This window comes from Emys orbicularis, chromosome 2 (assembly GCF_028017835.1).
Source record: "Emys orbicularis isolate rEmyOrb1 chromosome 2, rEmyOrb1.hap1, whole genome shotgun sequence".
Classification (NCBI taxonomy): domain Eukaryota; kingdom Metazoa; phylum Chordata; order Testudines; family Emydidae; genus Emys; species Emys orbicularis.
In genome coordinates, this window is record NC_088684.1 from 280,189,219 (window position 1) to 280,201,453 (window position 12,235).

Consider the following 12,235-nt stretch of genomic DNA (forward strand, 5'->3'; position numbering starts at 1 on the left):
GACTTTTAACTAATATCAAAAATGATTTGAACACTTTGTGGATGAAAAGATAGTGATTAAACTACGTGAAACATTTTAAAATACGTGTTTAAAAATTATTTGAAACAATTTCCAATAAAATATAAAGCTTTGCATATGATCAGTTCTGGCTCTCTCTCTATTTTTTAAAAATATAACCAAATATGTACCGTTTTATTGAAAAAACACTTGATTGTTTTTGAAAATGCATATATACTGCAGCTACATTTTTATATCTCTTATCACACAACATAACGCAATTGTATTCTTGTTGTGGTTGATTGTGGTATCTATCAAGCAAAGAAATTTACGATGAGCTTAACAGACATAGTAATGAACTGGCATATGAACATCCTGTAACTGACTGTTATTAAGGTATTGCCATAGTAGTCTGTAATTAATTCTCTAGCTGTCTTTTGAAATTGGCTGAAATATTCTGGGAAACAAAAATAAACAGCAAAAATTTCAGTGAACTTTTTTAAAAAATTAAAGGGTATCTTTTTTTCTTTTCAAACACTTCAAATAATATGAAGAATCAACAGATATTAAATGATTAACAAAAAAAATCAAACATTTAGAATGATCAGAGGCTGTGATTTATCTGAAAAATTAAAATAATTCATGCATTCTATCATCAATATGCACATCAAATGTAATGACTAATTTGCTGGGTATCATATTTATATTTTTACAAAAAATAGCAGATAAAGTTTGGTGCAGGGTAAAATGGCTTTGTCCCATTACAATGATGGCTGTCTTTTCATTCATATTTTAATGAGGTTAGTATCTCTGAGACAGCTTTTTCGGGGAGGAGGCCCATGTCTCCGGTACAATTACAATAGGAGTTGCTTTATTGACAAGTACTATTCAAAATCTTCACAGTATAGAAAGAAAGGCTTTAGTTTTCTGCCACTTGTCCAAATACTTATTGCTCTTATTATTAAAACACTTTTTAAAAGAACACTCAACTTTTGGGGGTCAGGTATAACTCTGAGTATATTTCAACAAAATCTTTTATATTCTTTTAAATTCAAGTTGTACTTGGTTTTAATAAAAGCTCATTATCCAACAGCTAATAAGTAGACACCAGAAATGAACAGATACATACATCTATCATGCGTAAGGGTTTACCATATATATGCATACCCCATTCAATATAGTTTACAGGGACTGAGAGTCTGATTCCAGACAAACTAATAGTTATGTGAAAAAATAAAGTTATTCAGAGGTCACATGTTAAGTATAATTTTTTATTAACTTGACAAGAAAAATCGAATGTAACCATTTTAAAGCAAAGTTCTTGTAATTATGATTTTATTCATCTACTTCACGAATATGCTACTCCTAAAATGATTTTCCTAAATATAATAAGACAACATACTGAAATACAAAGAGAAGTTACGAAAATGCAGTTCATATGTTGGCTTCTGAGAACATTATGGGAAATATAATAGGTGGTGGAAATGAGAGCAAAAAATGGCATATAAATATAAGAATAAACAGGTTGCAAAATTCCTTTAATAAGTGTTAACCCCTGTACACAAAGTATCTAGGGAATTTGATCTGTAGCTGCTGTTGCATGCATTGTGAAGTTTGATTTTCGTTCAGTATGTTTCAGAAGCATTTTTTAATGCATAGGTGGTTTGTTTTCAGCATATAGTAGTAGTCTCATTCTCTATGTTCTTATACAGTACTTGCCACTCATGATGTATACTCTTGCTAAGCCACTGTTAGCTTTTGTGATTGGATCGGGAGTTACTGACAGGAAGGGGATGGGGAAGAGTGTAAGTATGTGAGTGAATTCTTGAACAACAGTTGGACTATAAATAGATCTCTTTTTCAGAACTTAAAATACAGTCTTGCTTGTATTAGGACAACACGGTAGATCTCTTTTTATCTGCAAATAAATATAGTTAGTATATCCATTAAAAATCCCCCCTGCTAGTGAGCTGGTTTGATTTATTGTCCTGCAAGTAGGTTTAGAGAGGTGTGTGTGTGTCTAGTATAGTAATAGCTTATTGCTACTGAAAGCACATTGGGTCAGATACATCTTTGGTATAACCTCATTGACCTTAGTGGAAGTTACACCGGAAGAGCATTTGGTCTATTATGTCAAATCTTTTGTCTTTTGCAAGAGGATTTGTAAAAGTTCTATTTTATTTGCAAATTCAGTTTTTCTTTTTTGCATATTAAGTATTTGGAAGAGGCAGTCAGACATATCCATGTGCCATGTTGTCTTGTTATCCTCAACTTCTAATGGGTGGGAAAAAACCACTTGAGATTGGAATCCATAATTCAAATAGTCTTTCAGGAACCATGTTGTGCTGCCATTAGCTTTCCTTGCTTTATGATACACATTTGCTTTTTAAATGTTAATATTGAAATTAATAAAATAGTTTTCATAGCAAAATGCAACTAAACCCAACCTTACTGTAAAATAGGATACACATCTCTCTAAATGTAGATTATTTTAAACTAAAAACTGACTTTTTAAAAAAAAATAGTGTTTGCCTCATGCCCTTTTTGCTTTTTCCAGGTTTCATAAAAAAGTAGATTCCACATCCAGAATGAGGTTGGGGGAGGAGGATTTCATAATAGGACCTAGTTTAAGAAGAAGAAAAACCTTTAGGCTTTAATTTTAATTCTCCTGCCTCTATTTATCTGATCTGTGGCCAGATGGTGGTGAAGCAGGGAAACCCTTTGTGTAAATGAAGCACACATGTGAAAGTGCTTCTGTAATGTAATCATTGAGACCGGAAGGGTTCATACTGTGTCTGAAAAGAGACAATAGAGACTGGATATATCAACATTGCAGAAATCGAGTTCATTTGTGATTCAGCCCCTTTGACTATGGTTGTCATGAAAACTTCCTACTTTGATCAGCAGAGGGTGGAGAGAAAAATCTTCTAAAGGTCCAAGGATGCAGCACTGTTGTTTACTGTGCACTTGGCTTCAGTTCACGCCCCCTTCCGGAAGAAGCAACAGAGATAGGAGCATCTTGCACCTTGACCTGTCTAGACGGGAGAGAAGTTTTTTGTCCCCGTTACCAAGGGCGAGGGGTGCTCTTTGACCCTTGGAGCACTAGCTGTTGAGACTCTCACTAAGTATGTAGGTAGTGTCTAAATGTTTCTGCTGAATTCTTGCTTAATTCTGAAGGAAAGGGAATGGACAAAGACATGGACCAGCTGTTCGAAAATAAAGCTGAAATAGTAGAACCTGGGAGAAGTTAAATTTTGTAAGCTATTATTTTCTTCACAAAACCCCTGGGAGGTATTAAACAGCTGCATCTGAGTTGACGAACAGCAACTAAGACAGACCAAGTGAAAGCAAAAGACTTTCTAGAACTCTACTTCAACTAAAGAAACAAAGTGACTTAAGAAACCTTTCATGGTTATGTCGATAAAATATCAACTGTAGTCTATGGTCTCTATTTATTTGCTGAATGGTATATGTCTTTTTGAATGACAATATGTTTACAAATTAAAATCTGATAACTGCATTCTAGAATTGGTTCAGTATAAAGGGGATGTTTTATGCAAGAGTAAATGTTTTATTTTTCAGTGTCACTTTAGATTTAGCTGACATTTTTAATTATGTATGTAATATAATATGGGTCAACAATTATGCAGATTAAGAGATATGCACTGATTCTTTTTCTCTGTCTATGACACATCGGTCTATAGAGGTACAATCTCTTAAAGTTATTTTTGGTAATATGTATAATAAGAAAAGAAAATTCCATTTTCCTCCCCCACTAGGTTCCTTTAGCAAAGTCAGAGACCTACTTAACAGAAGTATTGGAAAATATATGTGATAGAATGAATGATTACCAACTGCAAGTGGATCCTCAAACCCAAAAAAGGACATTCAAGAGATTTGCTCCTAGGAAAGATGAGAAAATCTATGCAGATTTTAAAAAATTCTATTTTTATTCTGATGCTTACAAACCTTTGAAATTTGCGGTAAGCTAACATAACAAATTGGTAACATTGTATGTTAAAGTATTACTAGTGTATACTCTTTACTGTATGATAAATATAGCTTCAAGTACTAAATTCGTGCATATAGTAAATTGTTTTAATAATAACATATTCTAATATGCTCTGTATTTGCTTGTCACAGTATTGCGTTAAGTGTTTTAAAATAATAATGTGGTTTATAATGTTATTTAGAAACAGATGGCATTTTAGTTGCAAGAATTACCCATGGATTATACTGTGTGTTCTCAGTTTACATGTTACAAATTTCCCAAACTGGAACAATTCAAATTATGTTTTACTTGGGGAATTTTTGTAAGTGATTAAATACAAATCAGTGTTACTAAGGAAGTATATTTGTTAATTTCTGTGCAGGAAATAGGGAGTTATGGTGTTGGGTAAAAATCCAAATTAATACTACTGTAATTTTAATATTTATAGTTGGATTAAAGAAGGAGGAGGGGTGTCATCTTTTCTTTAGGCCTTGTTGAATGGAGACAAATTTCTGTGAGCTAATTCAAGAATGCTGGCTTAGGCTGAGTTAAACAAATGTTTAGGTGCCAGTTTCATCATATAATTTTGTTTTGTTTATGCATTAAGTATCTTTCTAGTGTCAGGAAACACACAATATAGAAAAGAGTGTCTAGGGCAGTGATTTGCTGCATATGATTCCACATGTATTCAGTTCACCACAAACGCAATGTTGTGAGACTATTAAATCCATGAAATTAAGCCAGCGTGCACATTTAGTGACTTGCATTTTCACTGAGAAGTAAAGGTAATGGCTGAGTTTCAAAGATGTTGAGTGCTGTGAAATGTTGACTTAAAACAGGTAAAAAATCTTATTCTTGCAATGGCACATTCTAGAGCTAATTTTTCGAGAAATACAAGAGATTTTTTTTGTAGTAGAGTTATGACTTCTTTATTTAAATCAGAGTTTTCCTTAGTGTATTTTTTTTTAATTGCAATCCATTTCATGGGGCTTCTACCCTTGTTTAATGATTAAACCATAGTCTGGGCTTTTGGGAAAGTACTTTCTGTCCTTCGTAATATGTGCTCAGGATTGCCAAAAGATAACTGTAGATAATACAGCTCTTCAGAACAAAATGTCTCTTTAGACACACTCCACCAAGACTCTGCCTCAGCAGTAGTGTTGAACCCTGTTCACTTATAGAAAATGGATTTCTGATGTTTTGAAGTCAAATTACTGATAGTCTTTAAAATGTTTAAAACATTGAAAAGAGACCATTTGGTAGATTACTGTCAATTTTGTTATCTGTAGTGAAACCAAAGATGCATTAGTTTGATCAGAGAGCTTTATTTATCTGCACATTGTGAATATTCGTGTAATAACATGAAAAGGATTAGTATTTAATTTAACTTTTGAGTGACTATTCCATGAATATAGTGACTGACATTGAAAGGTGTTCTTTCAAAAGCAAGTAAAATGTGACCTGTAAATGATTTCTTATCCTACTTAGTGTATTTTTAAAAAGACAACCAGACAGAGCATATAGTTAAATCTTAAGGAATATTTTGAAAATTAACAGGCAATCATTTGTTTGTACAAAACAGGAAATGCAAACCAAAATAAGGTTCCCCTTTCCACTGTATTACTTTACAGTTCTGGTTTAGCAATCTTGTTTATTTCTTTGCTGGAGTGGCACTGTCTCTGTGTGTATGTGTATGTATATATAATATATATGTTCCTGTTTTATTCTTACAGTGTGAAAGTATTATAGAAGAGTATGAAGATGAAATTTTCTCACTTATCGCCCAAGAGGCAGACTATCTAGCTGACAAGCTGTGCAGTGAAAAATCAGGTACTGTGTCTGATGTAACATGTGCTCTCTCTACAGCATTTTTTTCTCCCTCCCCCCACCCCGAAACCTAGTGTACTGCTTTGGGTGCAACAAACCACTTTGGAGGAGAAGTGTTAGCTGAATAAGCAACAGCACTACATAACTATTTTTAAAATGGTTCTTTTAAAAGAAAGATTTTAACATCTGTTTTTAATTCTTTTGCACATTTGAACGTAGCATAATTTCAGCATTCCACATCTAATGAAGTGTGTTTTTCTCCTAGTGTTACACGGTCAGCACATTTTTACTCTGTGTATTTGTTTTGCCATCCCAAAGCAAGGAATGAAAATAACCTCTTGCAATAAAACAGAGGGGTGTGTGTGGGGGGGAATGACCTTTTTTTTAAGTTTAGTTGTTTATTGCTCATAGTTCATGTTACAAGCTAGAATTAACATGTATCCATCAATTTGTGAACAGAACTCTTCATAGACATCAGTGGGGAGTTCTGCTTAAAACTTTAAAACTGCTGGCATGCTATAGATGTTTGTTAGAAAAAATGCATTTAAATACATTGGCATTCCTATGCCAAATATATTCCTCTCAAAAATGTAATGCCTCTTAGAACTTTGAAACTAGGAAAAAATGCCTTGATAAATGACATTTAGTTTATTTATTACGAAAATTCATACATTATGCTATTTGTTGGTCATGTTTTCAATGTGATTTTATTTTATGTAATCATTTTTAAAACCAAGAAGCACATCATTGAATGCACTTAGTATCGTAAAATTATAAATGTGGCGGGACCATCCTTTTTGGATGTGCTTTTTATAGTGAAAAGTGATAGAATATGCATTGAAATATTGATCTTAGAATCAATGTTTGTAATATTAGTATGTGTTTTAAGGTTCAAAGGCTTTAATATGTAGCACATACAATAAAAGTACTAAAGTTGATTTGATAGAAGTTAATAGAAATAAGTATATAGAATTTGTTCATGTTAGTGTGTATTTTAACATATGCTGAAAAAGTTCGATCTAGAGGGCTGGAAAAATCCATTATTATAAAGTTTAAAGTTCTTTTTATCAGCTATGCAGACAAATCATTTAAAAAATAGAACTTTCCAATAATGTTTCAATTAAAAAAAATAATTTACGCTGTAGTTATAGAGCTATATTTGGTCTTAATAATCAGTAGATGAAGAGATTAGTACAAATAATTCTCAAAACACCTCAGCTCCTTCAAAATGCACAGTATTGTTTTTGCTGTTGTGCTTGTTAAAGAAAAAGGCAATTTAGAGGTAAAAATAAAGACCTCGAAAGGACAGTGTAGAAAAACAATAATGAATATGCTTTTCGTAAACAAATAAGTTGGGTAGCTTTCTTCACCTTGCTGGCTGTTGTCACAATTGCCTGTAAACCTGGTGTAAAATAACTGTTTTGTACACCTTAGATAATAGGCCAAGTTGCACAGAAAATATTTATGCTTAAAACCAACCTATTGTGAAATATCTTTCTTCATTAACAAGATGCCCTAATTTTTTTTTACAATCATTTTGTTGGGCTGTTAAATTCAACTGTATGACCATATTTTCTGCATATATTCATTCAACATTATAACTTTGATAAAACAATTCCCTAATTTGCAGTGGAAAAGATTCTCATTGTTACACGTTAGTCTTACTCACATGAGCCTCCCCATTGAAGTAGGTGACTGTTTACATGAGTAGGGAGAGCAGGGCTTGGAACTTGCATGACTGAGGAAATATCAAAAATTCTTTGCAGAAGGGGAAAAAGTTTAGTACTCTTTCCTCTTACCAGCAATTAGCACAGACAAATAAGATGCCATTTAATAAGCAAAACAATGCAAATAGTTGCCATTGCAAATTCAAGAAGCTGCAAAAACCATAGTCACGCTAAAAAGAAAACCTCTCTAACACTGTGAAGAAATGCAGAGGGAAATAAATTAATCTGCCATTCTTTGTACGATCTGATTTTACAAGGAAAAAAAGTCATTATGTTAAAGGAAAAAGAAAATCGAAAACTCATAAGAAGACTTTTTTTTAAAAAAGCCACTATGCACAGTTTTTTAAATTAATTAATATAATAAGCCATGAAAAGGGATAAAAAGACATTTATTAAACACCAGTGAAATTCAGTGAAAGCAAAATGCCACAAATAATCTTGCAGCTAGCAGCTGGTTGAGGAAAAGTGTGATACCTGAGTGGTAGGAAAATGTCTGTCTGAATTTTCCGTGGAATTTGGCATCAAACTCCTGAGAAAATGGAAATTGCAATTCTCTGAAAATCATTGTGTAAAGATGTGTGCCAAGTATAAAACACTTATATTCAACTTACAAAGGAGTACAGCTGATAAGAATTAAAAGTGACTTTTGTAATATTTTATCTATATTACAATGGTATACTTCATTCATATGTTAAATTAAAGCAATATTATAGACTTATGTTCTTACTGTCAACTTTTGGCGCTTTGCATCCATAGTTGTATGTGTGAATTCAAGATACCATTTTAAACATTGTGGGTGCAAAAATTATCATACCAGAGTGACCAACATGGACAAACTTTATATAAAGTTTTGCTATGGGCAAATAATTGATTTTACTGCTATGCATTTCATCTTAAAGGAAAATCAAAATAGTTGGTTTAACCTCCATAATGTTAATTTGTTAAAAGCAAAGGATGTGAATGTGACTTATGCTGGTAACCTATAACAAACGTCCTATTATCAGTATAATCAAATATATCCCTTCTAATCCATGCTAAGGTAAAATATTAAAGGGCACAATATCCTCTCAATGCATAAACATGATGCTAATAGGAGTCATGTGCACACTGAGAAGAAACTACTCACAAGACATGTTTAGTACTTCTTTTTTTAGTCACATCTCTATTCTAGATGTTTTATACATGTTCATAATACACTGGTGTTTCTTGTTTGATTAAAGAATGGAAAAACTTCAGTGAAGTGTTTTAGAAAGATCAAACTGTTTGATATTTGTAACCATAGATCAGTTTTCTGTCACACATATTCTTTGATCACACAAAAAAATCTCTATGCTACCCTTTCCATAGACAAGCAATCAAAAGTGCTTAGACATGCCTTTAGATATTCTACAATTTTTCACATGCTTAAGAGTCTAGGAGTTAGTTCTCAAACACGTTACCTTTTTTTTTTTTCCAAGCTACAAACAGGAAGGTCAAATTTCTAATTTGACCAATCAAATGATAACGTGTTTGATAAATAAAGTCAGACTGATGTATCCTGAATTAACAAGTGTTGTCCAAAATTTTTCATTCCCTCCCCGCCCCCAACAATGATAATTGTGGAACACTGACATATCAATGGTTTCTAATTCAGATTTTGTACTGAATTATGATAAAGTGCATTTAAACCAATGAGAAATAGGAAACCAGCCAACAGTGGATTATATTAATGTATAGTCTAGTGTCAATTGTTTTATCAGCGGAAAACAATACAAGCACTAGCAGTGAAAGCTATAATTAAAGTAACAGTGAGACTTCTATTAATGCTGCAAAATTATTCTTTTTGGCTGAAATTTTCCATTCTTGGTCTCATTCCAAAGGTGATTTTTAATAATTCATTTACTAATTATGAAATTTTGAGCAGATTCTATTCACAGATTCTATTTTGAGTTATGCAAGGGTGGTGGTGGGGAAACCCTTTTCTCCTTTAAAAAGACTTTTTCTGCAATTGTATTACCCAAACAGTTGTGTTTTGCAAGTTGATACTTTCTAGGTTGCTAGTTCTCACTGAGAACTAAACTCCAGGACAGTTTGCCAAAGCTAAAAAATATTACAGTGATAAGCAATGAAAATACCTGTTTTGTGTATGTGTGGCACGTTAAATTTCCACTAGGTTAAGTGTTATGATACTGTTTACTGGGTTATGAAATAAAGCACATACATTGGTTATATAGATGTGGTATTGTGTTGATATTTCACTGTGGAATTCCATAGTTTCACTGGTTTTTTTGTTTGTTTTTGACCATGCAGCAATGGAAATTCACAGTCAATACAGAGACTTGTGTTTTAGGCTCCTTTCCTGCAATGGAATCTGTTAGCACAGACTTCAGTAAGACTTTACAGAGATAGAAGGGTACATGCTGGCAGATCTCATTAGAGAATTGGGGCCATAATCTCCTTTTATTTAAAAAAAAATGAATTCAAACCATATTTTAATGTAACCTTAAGGTTACAATTAAACACACTCAGAAGTCAGGCAATACACAAATTAAATTTCATATTAACCCGAACTCTTCACATTGCATAATAGTGAAATTTTCTACCACGACTAATGTTGCTAAATGTAACTTTAGGACATAATATGCCCAGTTCTACCCTCAGAGATCCACACATAACTTCAGTCAACTTCAGCGAGTACATGGAAATAGCTGAAGAACGGATTGAAACCCGTGTATGCAATGTGCTTACATTAAGGTCACTGTGGAAACCTTGGGCGTTTCCTGAGTTTGAAGTGTTTAAATATGTATTTCAGTAAAATATGCATCTATGTTTTTGTGATGTGATAATTAAGGAATCTGTATTACATAGCTCATAACGGGATAATGGTTGATTTAAAATGAACACACAGATTATTTCATAGCATTTAAAACATTTTGCAAAGATGCCACCCCACATGCGTTTGCATGGATCTTATTCATACCATGTAACAGACGTGTTGGCCCCTAAAATACTTAAACTTAACATATCTGGAAACCAGGGGGCAAAGACTGGTAGTTTTACAGTACTTTTTAAAAGGCCTGGTTGCTCTGTGTTAAAGAGGGATGGATCATCGGTATCCAGGAAAAATACAGGCTTGGTATCAAAGCCTCAGTATTATACTTCAGACACCCACTTGTCACTGGTTTATTGTTATTTATTCAAAAGTTATGTGCTTTTAACAAAATGTAACTGTTTAAAACATTAGTAACGATATGTAACTCTTTTTCCCCTCAGGTCTTTGTGAAGAATCTGCTACTCACACTGAGCTATAGCATCAATAAACTATGAATTTTACAGAGTGAAGTAAGATGACAACCACAAAAAAAAATCTTCCTGTATAATCAAATAGTGATTCTCTGCCTTTTTTGCCCCTGTAATATCTTTTGTTTTTTACATTTATATTTTTAGATGTGCATAAGTTCCTGTTTGTTTAATTTTTTTATGTTTTCATATTAAAATATTTAAACTGAAGTTTGCATGGTTTTGGCAAGGATCTTAGGTTTAACATGTAATTAATTATTGACCATTTCTATAGGTAAAACAATTGACATCTCAAGATATTCATGCCAGGTTTGTTAATTTTGACAAAACCAATGTCTGATTGTAAAAAAAAAATGTACTATTTGAGTGTGAAAATTATGGCTCTTGTTTAACTGAAACAAATACCTAATACAATTTAAGTAAACCTGTTACTGTTCTTGTGCATTTGTCCTTTGATATAACAAATGGTTGATTCCAATGTACTTCCAAATATACATGAACAAATTTTACTACAAAATAGTTTTGAGTACTTTTTAGCTTCATATTCTCTCTATGGATGAAAGTGAGAATCTTTCCAAATATTTATTCTTTCCCTTATAAATTATATAAGCTAATGAAACACACATGATTTCTTTAAAACAAGCCATTCACTTAAAATTTCCAACCCTAAGTTTCAGAACTTTATGTACAATGAAAAGTTGAACAAACATTGAAATATTTAATCTGGTGGCAAAGCACTACTGATGCATGCTGTAAGTGTTCAGAAAGTCTGCAATCAAAAGATATTAAAAAGTGATCTTATTTAACATTAATAATTACTGTAATGGCATTCAGATTTTAAACCAGCTTTTCAAATGGAGAAAGATGAAAGTACCCTTAATATACTCCACACAGGTAAAATGCATCTAGTCATTTGTTTTTAGTGCAAGGTATTTACTAACTAACACAAAGTATTTATTTATATTTCTCAATATTTTATAATAAAATTGTCTAGTCCAGTAGCTATGGGATATATTAATAATCTAGCTATCAAAATCTTTGTTCACTTTCTGAGAAATTCTGCTTAAAGTTATTTGTCTTTGATTATTAAAAATACATGAGCGCATTGTGCAGTCGTTCCACACACAGAACACCAATGGTTGTAAATTGGAGTTTAGTGTGTGGAATATTCCCAATAGGACTCTGTATGAGAATATTTGGTTAGGTCTCAAATATCCTGTGAAAATATTATATTGAAAGACTGAACAACTTAGTTGTGTTTTTGAGATTACCGGGATAGCTCATCCAAAACATTATGAAGGTTCAGTAGAATGTTCAGAGGAAAAAGAGATTGGTTTAACTTAAAAAGAGTTCTTAAAAATTTATGTCACTATAGTTGCAATTTGACTACCATCTAAGGTATATAAACTGACAT

The 12,235-nt window shown here is 32.5% G+C and overlaps 1 protein-coding gene across 1 annotated transcript in view; it reads left to right on the forward strand.

Moving 5' to 3' along the window:
* CNPY1 (canopy FGF signaling regulator 1) overlaps positions 1 to 10,832 on the forward strand; it is a 69,315-nt gene extending 58,483 nt beyond the window's left edge. Inside the window, exons 3-5 of the mRNA XM_065400018.1 lie at positions 3,777 to 3,980; positions 5,722 to 5,818; positions 10,795 to 10,832. Of these exons, the coding sequence (XP_065256090.1) occupies positions 3,777 to 3,980; positions 5,722 to 5,818; positions 10,795 to 10,832 (339 nt within the window). The remainder of the gene's footprint in view (positions 1 to 3,776; positions 3,981 to 5,721; positions 5,819 to 10,794) is intronic.
* Positions 10,833 to 12,235: the final 1,403 nt, after the last annotated feature.